Source organism: Equus przewalskii, chromosome 22 (assembly GCF_037783145.1).
Source record: "Equus przewalskii isolate Varuska chromosome 22, EquPr2, whole genome shotgun sequence".
NCBI lineage: Eukaryota > Metazoa > Chordata > Mammalia > Perissodactyla > Equidae > Equus > Equus przewalskii.
Genome location: NC_091852.1, coordinates 25,937,706 through 25,953,020, shown reverse-complemented (window position 1 = coordinate 25,953,020; position 15,315 = coordinate 25,937,706). Strand labels below are relative to the sequence as shown.

Below are 15,315 nucleotides of genomic sequence, written 5' to 3'. Positions count from 1 at the left end.
TTAGGGAGAAGAGGAGAAAGAAAAAAAGAACATTTGTGATTCATGGCAAGAGGTCAAAATATCAACATTAACAAGAGTTTGGAAGAAGTTGATTCCAACTCTCATGGATGACACTGAGGTGTTCAAAACTTCAGTGCAGAAAGTAACTGCAGATGTGGTAGAAATGGCAAGAGAACTAGAATTAGAAGTTGAGCCTGAAGATGTGACTGAATTGCTGTAATCTCATGATAAAACTTTAGCAGATGAGGAGTTGCTTCTTGTGGATGAGCAAAGAGAGTGGTTTCTTGAGATGAAATCTACTCCTGGTGAAGATGCTGTGAAGACTGTTGAAACAACAACCAAGGTTTTAGAATATTATACAAACTTAGTTGATAAGTCAGAGGACTGACTCCAATTTTGAAAGAACTTCTGTGGGTAAAATGCTATCAAACAGCATTGCGTGCTACAGAGAAATTGTTTGTGAAAGTTAAGAGTCAATCCACGCAGCAAACTTCACTGTTGTCTTATTTTCAGCAATTGCCACAGCCACTCCAACCTTCAGCAACCACCACCCTGAGCAGTCAGATGCCATCAACATCAAGGCAACACCCTCCACCAGTAAAAACACTGACTCGCTAAAAGCTCAGATGGTGGTTAGGATTTCTTAGCAATAAAGTATTTTTTAATTAACATGTACATATTTTTTTAGACAATGCTATTGTCTACAATAGACTTAGTAGACTACAGTGTAAGGTAAACATAAGTTTTATATGCACTGAGAAACCAAAAAATTTGTGTGACTCACTTTATGGCAATATTTGCTTTATTGCGGTAGTCTGGAATCAAACCCGCAAATCTCTCCAAGGTATGCCTGTATAAATACTCTATGTATACAGTAAGTCTGTAAAAGATAAGTCATGAAAATGAAGCATGATTTTCCTAAATTCTAGCCAAAGAAATATTAAGTCAATTGTTATGTTAAAAAACAAACATGGAAGGGGTACCTAAAACTACTCTTACCAAAGTCAAGAACATGTCAAGTATTCAAATATTAATTATTATTCTTTCCCTGGGCATCTTCATCTATACATATCTTAATATTACATAAAGTGATGACTTGAAAACTCCACTCTAATTCAAATTTTTCTCTTCAGATCCATATATCCAACTACATTTCTTAACACAGATGTCTCCAAACACCTCAAATTCAAGGCATCTAAGATAATATTCCCTAACCCATAATCTGCTGATGCTAAGCATTCTCTAGAGGAAACTTCATACTCCCACAAACTTAAGCATTATTCCAAATTCCTCTTATAATGCCTCCATTCCGTTACTAAGTCCTCCTTATGCTGTACATTTAACACTTCTTTAAGATAACTATACCCCCTTAGTGAAGACTTGCATTTCTCTTGAGACTACTTGTTGTCAAGGTCCAACACATCTCCCTGTCTTTAGGATCACACCACACAATCCATATCACACTTTTGAAGATTCTAAAACAGATTTACTTAAAATATTTTGTGAAGTTTGATAACAGTCTGTTCATAGGCTGTGGGAAAACAGGTATTCTCATATATTGCTGATGGGAACACAAAGTGGCACCGTCCACTTGTAGAGGGAAATTTGGCAACAGCTAGCAAAATTGCCTAAGTATTTACCTCTTGCTTGAGGAATTCCACTTCTAGGAATACATCCCAAAAATAAATAACAAAAATCCTCATGAAAATAAACATCAACAAGGCTATTTAGAACTCTAATAGCAGGACTAGAAACCATCAAATGTCCACAATAGGAAATCACTTAAAATAACATACGGTACAATTATATAATGGAATATTATGCTCCTATAAAAGAGAATATTATATCTGCTATGGACCAATATATATGGAGAGATACATTAACTCAAAAAAAGCAAGATACAGTGTTTACAGCATACTACTTTCTAGCTAATGAGTGCGTGTGTGTGGAAATACAAACATACACACTTGTATATATACATATACAAATATGTGAGTATATATGCAATTATACACACTTGTATTTTGAAACAGAAGGATAAGCCAAAACTAATAAATACAGTTACTAAAAAAGAGATAAGCAATAGGGTAGAAGGAACCAGGATGGGACATTGTTTATCTCAACATACTTTGTTTTGGAGATTTACCTATAGAACCATGTAATGTTTCACATAGTTATAAAACAAAATTCACAAAACGTGGGAAGTCCCTAAAAAGGAAAAGCAAAATGAAACAAAAGCACACAATTGATGGCTTAACTACACAAGGAGGAACTATTACAAGTGACTCGAAAATACTATAAATTAACTATACATCCCTAATGGGGTTATTTCCTAAAACAATGTAAAAAAACCCACCAACTTTTCTGTAATCACATTGTTTGCAATACTAGTACTGCTAGTCTGGAACTACCTTATGAGTAGGATAAAGCAAATCAATGGCATTATTAAGAGTTATGACTTTCAAAGTAAGAGAAAAAAGAGATTAAATTATAAACCTTTAATTGGAAATATAAATACAAACCTATGGTATATTTAAGTATTCCCTAGCTGTGTCCAATGAGAAGACCTGGAAACATGATCAAACAAGTATCAATGAGCAGCACAGACTACATGCTCTAAGTACAATCTCTAACCTAAACGAACTAGGGCTCTTGGAAGAAATGGCTGAATCAAGGCATGGGCAAGAAGTAGAACTTGGGACATCCTGTTATACCTGAATGCAAAGAGCCTCAAAAACTATTTCCAGCATGGAAGGCCAGAGGTGGGACAAATTGGGCACCAAAAAGAACTGAATTAGTTTAAAATAAGTGTTATCATCCATTAGTTCATAAAGATAGTTAAAAGGTGGGGCCAGCCTAACAGACAAGTGGTTAAATTTGCGTGCTCCGCTGCAGCGGCCCAGGGTTTTGCTGGTTCGGATCCTGGGCGCGGACATGGCACCGCTGGTCAGGCCACGTTGAGGCAGCATCCCACATGCCACAACTAGAAGCACCTGCAACTAAGATATACAACTATGTACCAGGGGGCATTTGGGGAGATAAAGCAGAAAAAGAAAAAAAAGATTGGCAACAGTTGTTAGCTCAGGTGCCAATCTTAAAAAAAAAAAAAAAGATACTTAAAAGTAAAAATCTCACTGGCCAACTTTTGGAGGATGCTAGGGAACTTATTCCGAACACTGAAAAAGTTCAAGAATCAATAGTTTATCCTACCTTTCATATATGAACCAACTGGTTGTTAAGAAAAGTTCTTTATGAAACCAATTATAGCTAATAAATGAAGGAAAGAATGAGGTATCATCATTTTTGCAAACACAATGAAATAGAGGAGCTAGTTAAAGACTAATGGCTGCTAGGTCAAGATGAAAAGCTGGTACTAAATTTCACAATGGATACACCAGGCTGAGAATATCTGAATCTTACCACAAAAAAGAGAAGCAGGTATTATGTGCCTCCCAATGCCGTGCAATAGGTAAGTAAACATCATCTCTCAAGTAGTCGTATCAAATAGAACTTGAATCCAGTCAAACCTCTAGATATAAGCTTTCGGGAAACTAACATTAACAGAGGAACATGTTAAATACCACTACGGGGGGCCAGCCCCATGGCCAAGTGGTTAAGTTTGCACACTCCGCTTCGGCGGCTCAGGGTTTCACCAGTTCGGATCCTGGGCGTGGACATGGCACCGCTCATCAAGCCATGCTGAGGCGGCATCCCACATGCCATAACCAGAAGGACCCACAGCTAAAAATACACAACCATGTACTGGGGAGCTTTGAGAGAAAAAGGAAAAATAAAATCTTAAAAAAAAAAAAATACCACTACAGGGATGTAAAGTCCAGACCGTGGGAAAACTCAAAACTGTCACTTGTGTTGCATAAATAAATAACAAGGGGGAAAAGAAGTAGGGGGAATCTGTAGGTTGAGACTTAACCTATCAACTAAATACAATGGGTGGATCTCATTTTTTATTCTTATTTGAACAACCTAAGTACGTTTTTTAAAAAGACAGGGAAGTCTGAACATTGACTGGTTATTTCATATTAAGGAGTCACTAAGAATTTCATGTGGGATTTGTTGTTTTAACGTGTTAGAGTCCCAAAGACCACTGCCAAGTTCAGTAATTTGCTAGGGGAGCTCACAAGACTCATTCTCACAGGACAGCATCTAGTTGTTCCCATGGCTATGATTTACTACACTGAAAGGATACAAAGCAAAGTCAGCTAAGGCAAAAGGCACATGGGGTGAAGTCCAGAGGAAACCAGGCGCAAGCTCAGAGTCCTCCCCCAGTGGAGTCGCACAAAACATGCTTAATTCCTCCAGCAACAAATTATGATAACACGTGTGAAATATTAGCAACCAGGGATGTACAGTAAAGAATATCCAAAGTTTTTATTAAGGGTTGGTCACATAAGCAATCAATGCCTAGCACATATCAAAATTCCAGCCTCCCAGAGGCAGGTATTCAAACTAAACTATATTCTTCACATTAACAGTTTAGGCACAGTTAGCCATTTTTATCAGGGAATGATGAGAATCCTCCTGATAGCTAAGTTCCCAAACACTAGCCAAAGGTCAACCACACAAACACACCTTTTAAGGAATACCAGTCTCAGGTCTAATAGGTTAGCTCTTTTCTGCACACTTTAAAAAAGAATCCTTTTATCAACTTTCAGTTGAACGCTCTGAGAAGAAATCAAGATGAACTTATGAAAGACAGGGAGAAAGAGCAGAACTAGGTAGCAACAGCCCTTAGACTATCACTTTGATAGTCTCTGTCACTTTGAAAGGAGAGGAAAGCAAGAGGGTTGGACAGGAAAAGCATTAGAGTGTGGAACAACTCTGACAAAAGTCTTAGCCAGGCCAATGGTGAGCTCTGGTGCAGAGACTGACTGTAGGGTCCTATACGCAGCAAAAGTTGCCAGGCCCTACAACTCCTGCCACACTTAGTCACTGGCAGGAGGATGCCAGGAAAGAGTGTGTACTTGGCTCAAACACTGTGGCAGATCTCAAAAGTGCTGTGACTAAAAGTTACCAGTTAACTGCATGCATTCCTTGCAGCTGGGTCAGCAAGTTTTCTTAAAGAGGGATCTGAGCAGTGTGCTCACCATAACTGCTAAGGCCACTTCAGGTTGAAATGATGTAAAGCACTTGCTTCAAATTAATCCAAGAGTACTCGGAGATGCTGGTATAGATTAAACAAGCTTGGCCAGAGTTCATAATGGTTGAAGCTAGGTGATGAGTTCATTATACTGTTCTCTCAAATCCTATATAAGTTTAAAGATTTCTACAATAAAATGCTTTGTGGTTCAAGTTAAAACCCAAATGAAGGGCTCTTCTCACTTTTTGAAGGTTTTTACCCCCATATGTGTACAAAATTCAAAAAGTTAACACTCAACGCTTACAATGACAAGCAGCCTCCTGCCCCAGCCCACCACACTCCTGACTCCTGTTGCCCAGATGCAAATATTTGCAACTCTTAGTTATTTATCTCTTTATTTTTAAGTAACATACTTAGATGCTTTTTACTTTAAACTATTACTCCACCCATCCCTCATGTACAATTCATTTGCCTCCATCCTCCTCCTCCTCCTAATTGCTAACACAAGGCACGCTCTAAGTGTTCACATATTTACAACTCAGGATAGAGGTACGCGCTAGTCTATCCTCATTTTACAGAGGAGGCAAAAAAGCCAAATTAGTTATTTGGACAGAAGTAAGCAGCAGAGACATGATTCACTGATCATCTGGCTCTAGACCCATACTCTTGCAAGGATTGACAAACTTTTCCTTGCTCTGAAGCACATTATACAAACTAAGTTGTTTGTAAAAATATGTCTTTACAAAATTTTTTTACATGTTGACTAAATAGTACTCACAGCTAAATAATGAAGCATACTTTAACTACATGTCCTTTCTTCCACAGCTTTGTTTTCCAAAGCAAGAACAGTGCTTAACTGTTCTTTTTGGACATTGGGATCTCCTTTCATTACTTCCTGTGTTGAATCCTATTTCCTGAATACCATGTCTTCCTCCTTCTTGGTTTTAACCCTGCGTGGGGTGAAGCGGTTAAAATGTTCTTTCATACAGATTAACCAATCCTCTTGTTCTCAGTTTTATTCCATATGCCTACCTCCAAGGTACCTGGTGAATCCAAGGCCTGAGCCTTCCAAAGGTTCTTCAATGCCAATTTACTTGCCTGTTATTGGCTTCTCATTCTTAGGTTTCAGCTTTCACTAGACTGCTAAGTTAGGTATCATTTACCCATTAGCCTCTTACCTTCCAAAATTTTGTTGCTTTCTCTTCTTTTACTTCTATCTCATTTTTTGCCCTTGGGGGTTTATGCATTTATTCTTTTACTGTCTTCTGGGAGGGTTTAAGAAGGACTGCAGACAAACATGCATCTTGTCTTAATCAGTCACGTTTAATTGGAAGTCTTTATTCACCTTTAGTTTCATTTCCTACTACTCACCATATACCTCCTACACTTTGGCCATACTAATCTACCCTCAGGCAATCCTGTATTTCCTACTTCTTTATCCTTGGTATTATCCTGCTGTTCTCCTTCAGGAATACAGAAGTGTCTCCTCTATCTTGTATTCTCAGAGCTCTAGGTACTCTAAAAGTTAGGTATGCATATTTCTATCACGGTACTTACACTGAAAAACAGCAAGTTTTCATCGAGGAGCAGGTACCATGTTCAAACTTTAACGTGTTTAGGATTTACCAGGCCTATAAATGTTTGGAAACATGCAACTCATTGAAAAGTCTGTTTTTATGTAACTAAAGCTCTAAGTCAAATAAACTATAATCACTGTATTTCAAAAAGATCTCCTTGATTCTTCTATATCTCCTCTTCTTCCTTGAGAAGCTTTGATCTAGATAGTTAAGTGGGAATAAAGAATTCTATGCAGAGCTATTAAGAAAAAGCCTTTTTAAAGCTTATGTTTTTGGTGTTCTTAAAAACAAAAAACCTATAGTCAGCTCAATTGTTAATTATGCCAGTACTCAAGAAAAAGTCTTTTTAAGTATAGGCAGTCCCCAACACAACATTCAGGTCTAATGTATGGTTGAAGATAACCACTGGAAACTGGTCCAAGCCACTGAATTCTTCCAGCATTTACACTGAGGAAACCTGTGCATGAGACTGTATGAACATTTTGAGAAGTATTGGAAGCTTTAACAACTTCTAAAATGGGACCAAGATATCCCAAAAGACCTGAACCACAGAGGTAGGAAGACATCAAGGCCAACTTTACCTACACTGTGCTGAGGTCCAACCTTATACCTGTGGAAGGATGAAGCTAGGGTCCTTCTTTCTCTTGTATTATATGACCTCCTGTACTCAGAACCTGAAGTCAAGGTTTTACTCTAATATAGGTATAAGATAAATTATTCTAGTGAGCTACTTTGCATCCTTGAGAGTTTAGAGCCACTCTGGTGTTAGAAAGTCTATGTTTTCAGATAAGCTTTAAATATCCCTAAGTCTAAGCTTTCCCAATAACATTTTCACTGCTCCAAATACTCTTTGGATGTCTTTCAGAGTATATGCTTTTGATTATCCTTAACTATGTGACATCTTAGCAAAAATCAATTGTTTTCAATTGACAAAACAATTAATCAAGTAAAGCCTGGGGAATTAAACTTCAGGGAAATTGATTAAGTACTATTAAAAAAAGGTTTACTATAGTAAAACTGCATTTTCTTAGGTGGCTTGTAAGTTAACCAGTAATTTTAGAAGACTCAAACTGTATTAAGGAGTATCACTGAAACTTTCCTTCAAAACATGGCTTCCTGGGGCTAATATGCTTAAATAAGGACACAATTCATCTGGAGGCATGTTCTAGTTTAGCAAATCTTTAATGTCATACCACATGCAAAAAGTAAGCATTTCTTATTCTAATAGATAACATCACTAAATTTTACCTTAAATGTAAAGCTTACTCACAATTAAGAATAACTATTTAAAACTGCTTATAGTAGACTTTATATATCACATGGAAATAAATTTCATTTGTAGAACACAACAATAGTGGATAAGTGTTATGGAAAGAGAGGAAACAACATAATTAGGTTAAAAAATACCTATGCCAAAAATAAATCTATTATCTAAGAGTACTTACCAAAGTAACCTGTTTTTATTCATTTATTCATAAATAAATGAAAAGCAGAAAGTTTGATTTTATTATTACTGGGTACTTTCCAAGATTAGGGGAAAAAAACCCAATGTAAATCAAGTAGATATTTACAGATGAGAAAATTAAAGCTGAAAGAGTTCAAAACAAAATACTTACCAATAAAACCAAAGACCTAGAATTCTAACCAAATTCTGACTCTAATGCCTGAACCATACAGCCTATAAGAGAACCATACAGCCTATAAGGCCCCTGGGGTAGCTGTTTGAAAAGTAGGTTACTAGGCCATACCCCAGGCCTACTCAACACAGACAGTGGCGGTGGGGTCTGGTGTCCCTCAGGGATCTGCATTTTAAACACCTTACCTGGGTGAATCTGCAGTGTTGCTGACCATCTTTTTTGGAAACGCTAACATAAAGGGATGACGTATAAATCTGAAAAGTGAAATCAACTGGTATCTGTAAAGTCATTTTTCTAAGCACTAAGCGATCTTATAACACAACAGAAGAGCAATGATACGGTCACAGAATTGTCTACCCTTCTCCGGCCCTCCTTTTCATTATCATCCATTCAGGATGCTGAAAGTTATAGAAGTTAGAGGAAATACTCTAAGTCTTCGGCAAGTAGGTTAGTAACAACCATGAAGCAATGGGACTGGTCACTGCACCAGGGTTCTGAAACTAACTCTCTCATTCTAGCCCCCTATACTCAAGATCAACATGACACTGGCTTGATTAAACAGAAGTCTCCTACTCCTTTAGTCCCAAAACCCAGTATCACTACATTTTGACATTGCTCAAAACATTTTTGGGACTCCTTTAGAAACAGATCACTACACGTCAATACATTCAAGAAAATCAGTTCCTTACTTTATAGAAAAACTACTTGTTTCTTAAAAATACCACTTTATTTTATTCAGAATTGTCTCACTGACTTCTATTTGCAGTAGTCATAATTAAGGCTACTCAAAAGCATGTACCACAGGCTGAGAATAGCTCAAGAAAAGCTTTAAAAATGCTGGGAGAATGACAACATTACCCTAAGACATTTGCCAGATGAGCTTTAATTATAGCCTAGCATAAGTTACCCTCCAAGTCCTAAGTGATGCTATAACATTCCATTTGATCTCAACCCCATGGTAGAGCCTTGACACTTAAAAGCAGCAATTTAACCTATTCGGTTTAAAAGTTCTTTTAACACTAATGAGCTATGGGTTCTCCCCATAGAAAAAGGCACATAGGTGTTTATGGACAGGTAAAGAACCTCTGGTTTAAGGTAGCAGTTCTGTGAAAGCATTATAACTGAAGAAACTGACAGAAAATTTTCAAATTACGTAAACAATCCTGTATGCTATATATAGATGCTTTATAATATTTCATAAGCATGCTTCTCTCAAAATGAGAGGTAGTATGATAGAGTGGTTATCAGTCTGCTTTTCTGAATCCAGGTCTACTGCTTATTAGCAGTCCAACATCAGGCAAGTTACTTAATCTCTCTAAATCTCAGTTATTCCTACTTTACACATGAAAAAGTATCTACTTCATTGAGTTTTTATGAGAATTACAAGAGATAATCCTGGTGAAGTACTTGTATAGTGCCTGACACATAGTGTTGTTTTAACAAGAGAATTATTGGATTAAGCTACTATACTTTAAAAGGGGTACTTCAAAATAATTTACTAAAAAGTCAAAACAAAAAGAATCTTTGTTTCTGAGGTAAACTGACGTTTCTATTTTAAATGTGAACACTACAGAGCATGGAAGATCATAGTAATTTTCATGTCATTATGAAAACTCTTAGCAATCATTTTATACTCATGTTTAAAGATTTCAACTTTGCCTAGCTATGGACAATAATTATTCATTCTTAAGATATGATAAATAATAACTTTCAAAGCATTTTCCTTGTTTACATATATACTTCCTTGTTCAAACTACTAGATGTTTTCTAGCTTTTCTCTGTAAAGAAATCAGCTAAAATTTGTAAGTCAAGATCTCTAAATCAGATGACTAGATTTAATAAAGCAATTAAAGAAAGCGAATCACTAACAAGGAGAGTATTCCCAAATTCCTCTTTTTAACTGGCCTGTAAGACTAACTGAAGGTACATGTTGAATCCTTAAAAAGCAAGAAGGTGTCAAGGGAGATTTTGAGATCCAGTTCAATCCTATGTCAAATTCAGAAAGCTTGTCTTAGAAAGAAGGACTCACTGGTATATTTAAAAGCCTAATTTAACAAAAAAACCAGGACCGCATCTAAGAATATTCAACCATTATAGAGTATTTCCCTCACTGAAGAATTTACCAACAGACCAAAATAGATAATTCCCCATAAACACACTATGGACACTGCTTTCTATGCAAAGTTAGTACAGATAAAGACTGCATAGTGGAAACTGGGCCCTCATTTAAGTCATATTCAGATCACTAAGCTTCAATAAAATATTTCTTTCAGAAAAACACAATTCTACTAATTTTGTCAATATAGAAACAAAACGGAAAAATCAAAAGCCATAAACCACCTAGACACATGCTAAAGTTAAGAATGAACACTCAGATTCCTTAGGCATTATATATCATCTTTGGCCTTTAATAAAATATATTTACTATATTTAATTAAACATCATATCAACCCTTTTCCGCTATATTGCTCTTTAGTAGCAGCTGCCTGATAGCAACTGATAAGGCTGGGCCAAAGGCAATCTTTCAATGAGTGGTTCTCAAACTTGAGCAGGCATCAGAATCACCTAGAGGACTTATTAAAACAGAGATTGCCGGGCCACCACAGAAACTGATTCATTATATCTGCAGTGAGCCAAGAACTTGCATTTCTAACAAGTGATGCTGATGGCTCCTGGCCAAGGGTCTATAGTTTGAGAACCACGGGCCTAAGGCAGTGGTTCTCAACCATGGCTGCACATTAGAATTACAGGGGAACTTCTGAAAACACCAATGCCTGGAGGTAGGTCCTAGGCTCTGATGTTTTCAGAAGCTTCCTAGACAACTAATGTGTAGCCAGGGTTGAGAACCATTAGTCTAGTTAATTAAAACAAATCTAAACCAAATCCACTGAAAACAGATGTTTCTTAATACAAAAGCAGGATAAGGATTTTAGCCTTTATTTGCTGATAAAGCAGCCAAGTGATGACTAAAGATTAAATTCAGTAGAGTGGCCTCAGTTGCTTACATACCCAGGGTTTAACTCAACGCAAGTCTCATGCGTACTATCTGCTTTAAATCCCACACAAAGGATAAAGCAAATCTTTAGGTCCTGCAAAAAGGCTGACCTTTGAAGGCAAGAGAAGTGTAGGCAACAACTATCAATTGCATGTACCATGTTTAGGCCAAGCGGCAATATCGCATATTGGTTAAGTCTTAGGCTCTGGAGTCTGACCATTTAATAGATGAGACCTTTGGTAAGTTACGTAATTAAGCCTTGATCTCTTTATATGGGAGTTAATGTAACTAACGTTATAGTTATGCTAAAGATTACATGAGTATCCATTTAAGCAGTTAGCTCAGAGTCTGGCACACAAGATTTAATGTAATCTAAATCACTGTAAGCTATGCTATAGACATATTAATCTACCAGAAACACTAAAGAATGATTGTCCTTTCCCAGTCTACGACTGCCCCTCAGTCAACACTATGTTCTTCATCACAATAGCTTGAGGGTCTCCACTCTTACAAGACCGCAGTCACAGCTTTGTCCATTTACATGGGCCCTTAAGAATGTTGAACTTTAAATACCTTAACTACAAGAGAGGATATTAATGAGAATAAAAAAAACTTTTAGAAAGCTATAGAAGTATACAGTACAAGCTTACTATGTAGTAAGGAAAAAATGTTCTCTCCCTTTTCTCTTTAGATGACCACTTAACCACTGCATGGTTTACAACTGCCTATATTACCTTGACATTTGCTCACTTCTGAAGCCCTTTCCTTTTGTTTTCTGTCCAAAATACCACTAAAAATAAAGGTTACAATTAGGCATAGTCTCTCTCCAGTAATCATGACTTTGGGAGGGAAAAAGGTCGTTCCCTCCTCACAGCCAAGTAGTATATGCCTGCTAACAGGGTGCTTTTAAAAAAACCTTAAGGAGGACTTAAGAATCCCTTGGAATCTAAATCTCTAAAGCCTAAATCTAGTATTTCTACTGCCAACTCCTTCTCCCAAAGAACTTACTAAACAAGACCCTTGCTAAAACAAGGATGACAACAGGTGAGTGGTATAGAATAGCAATCAGAAAAAAAAATATCTACTGTGTACCGGGCACTTTGCTGTTAACGCCATGTTTGCGTTATATTATTCGCAGTGAGATGTGAATCATAAAGCTGACAAGCCTAATGATAGACAAACTACAAAATCTTCACAAGTCCTCAACATTTCAGTCTATGTTCATCAAGGGATCTTTAGGAAAAGGACCCTTACACACAGTAAAACTCAAATCTTAAAACATTTCAAGTAAATATCTTAACCTGCTTTTTATGAACTTACAATGTTTTATCTACAAATTTGAGGAAAACTGGAGAGGTTAGGAAACAAATGATTTCATTTATATTTCAGAACAGTTACCACTACTGGATTTTATTTGGCCTTTTTTGGGTTGTCTTTTTGAAATGCCTGTACCTAATAAGCATATGATAAATCTGTAATACCTATTCATTCTTCATAGACTAAAAATTGTTGGTTTTTTAACTCTGCTCTGACTGGAGTGGGGATTAAAGATACAAGAGTATAACTATTTATCTTGTTCTGAGACAGCAATTGTTTTAATGAAGTTCATTTCAAAGAGTGAGAATTCATCTGCTCTGGTAATACATTAGATCTGTAGGTTCACTACAAAAATAGCTTTTAAACAGTATCATTTTAAAATGACAGACACTGAATATCCCAAAAGAATTCCTGAGGCGGGTTCCTTGGTCCCATATACGATACCTCCCTGCCTTGGGTAAATGATAGCTTATTCAAATTGCACTGCTCCACTCAGAACTTTGGAGATATGATAATTAATTAAGCAGATTACTTTCAACTTACTCTAGTAGGAGAAAAATGAAGTTAGTTCATTGAGAGAAATGACAATATTTAGTATTATAAATGGAATGGGATGGGGGCCTCTAAGAACTTAAAGCCTATTTAGTAAGTTCAAGTACAAAAACAGTACCTGAGAAATACCATCTTGGAAATAAAAATTATACTAAACTTAAGACATCATCTAATCCAATCACTCTAACTTTATAAATTCTCTTTGCAATGTAACATCTCTACTAATTCTCCCTGTCTATGGTTGAAGACGGCCAATGCTTGTTTACTGGCTACCTCTAAGGGCAGAGACTTCTCTATCTTTAGAGATTTAACTGGTAGGGGGTTTAGGTTATCTTGAAACTTACCTCCTATGTTGTACAGAACTTCCTTCTAGACAGAGCTTTTAAAATACGAAAGTTATCACGATCCAAGCCTCTCAAGCTAAATACTTAGTTCCTTCAGCTATTCTTCATGATGGTTTACATTTTTACATTTTCGGTTCTACTCTGAAGATTCACCAGGTCCTGCTGGTATTGTTCTTAAAGCGTGGGAGAGGGAAAACAATATTTCAAGCAGGGAATAACCAGCCCAATACAACAGTAGCATCAGCGGGCTTGTTCTAGATATCTTACTTCTATGAGAACATCCTTACAGCATAACTATTTGATAGTCACATTCTACTGACTCACTTGCAGCTTACTACTCAATAAAAATCTGTCTACTACTACTGCTAAGTCATACACTTCAAAAGCTGTCTTCAATGCATCTTCCCATCCAAGGAAGAAAGAATTTGTTTAATAACTTATTGAAATCAACACGTTTTTTACTCTAGTTTTGACTTACTTTTCTAGTAACCGTGAAGAACAAAACTTCAACAGGATTTGCTATCACATCCATATTGGGTCATGATTCTTTCTAGGCGCTTACACCAGCCTTTTGTTATTTGGGACTCTTACTCAGAAGCTCATTCTTTTATCTTATACTTTATATAGTCCTTTTCTCTTTTTAAAGATGTGAATGACATTTACCTACTGCTAAGCTTCTGTTATCTTTTATTTCTCAAAGAAAGTTCAGTTATCATATCTTTAAGTTGCCAGCACTGAAACATTTAATTTCATCATGTAAAATTATTCAGGACAGATAATTTTAGTCTCTTCTGCATGTTGGATTTAGACTGCCTTTTACTTATTCATTTTAATCAGGACAAATTTCTCCTTCATTTAAAAAAAAACCAAATAAACGCTCTAACATTACACCAAACTCAGGCCTATTCCTTGGAAAGTCTTACTCCAAAACTAACAAAGAGCCCTAAAACTGTAAAAACTTAATAAGCCTTAGTTCACTTAGTGTTTAAAGCTTCTTATTTCTATGTGATGTCATTCTGTATGGTACTTTTTGCCAAACCATAACTCCTTTATTGGCCAGAATCAGGCCCCAGACAGGGGTTTTCTTAGTTATTTCTTCTCTTCTCCAAGAAAGAAAACTCAAAGCAAATCAAGAACTCTATTTATTGACACCAAATAAACAGATAGCCAAAGGCCCTGACCACTACAGTATCTTGCCTCTTTGCCACGGCATTCATAAACCCAGAGACTGATTATGGTAATGCACCACATAGCAACATCTCAGTCAATGACTAACCGCACATACAATGGTCCCATAAGATTAGTACCATATAGCCAAGGTGTGTAGTAGGCTATACCATCTAGGTTTGTATAAGTACACTCTATGATGTTCATGCAACAACAAAATCACCTAACAATGCATTTCTCAGAACATACCGCAATAGGGTGTACTATCAACACACCAACTCCAATCCCTTTCTATCTTACCCTTGATTTACCACTATTGACAGTCCTGGTCAATCCCAGATCTTAATACTCATTCTAGTTGTTGGTTTATTACCATCTACTATGATAAAAAGCAATCTGATGGCTTATTTGAAATAAGCCACGTTGGCAAGTTAGCCACAACCATAAGAAGATTCAGAAAATTAAAGATTAAAGGGATCTATTTTTGACCCCTTTCCGGGTATCCTGGAAATCTGAGTTGACAGCAACTCACAACTTATACCATTTTGTAGTAAGAAAAAATCAAAACCATTTTAGGATCTCGAACTCTTATGCTCAATAAGGAGTTGGTAGCATATTTTCCATGCAT

At 36.6% G+C, this 15,315-nt stretch overlaps 1 protein-coding gene across 12 annotated transcripts in view; it reads right to left on the bottom strand.

The window, feature by feature from the left end:
- The window catches only part of UHRF2 (ubiquitin like with PHD and ring finger domains 2), a 121,624-nt gene that overhangs the window by 87,596 nt on the left and 18,713 nt on the right, over positions 1-15,315 (bottom strand). For 6 of the 12 annotated variants that reach the window (XR_011531584.1, XM_070590133.1, XM_070590134.1 and 3 more), the window contains exon 4: positions 785-880. The exons of the other annotated variants lie outside the window; for them this stretch is intronic. Coding sequence is in view for 5 of the 6 variants with exons in the window: in XM_070590133.1 (XP_070446234.1) it covers positions 785-880 (96 nt within the window). In the remaining variant the exon portion in view is untranslated. The remainder of the gene's footprint in view (positions 1-784; positions 881-15,315) is intronic. 12 annotated transcript variants of the gene reach the window in all.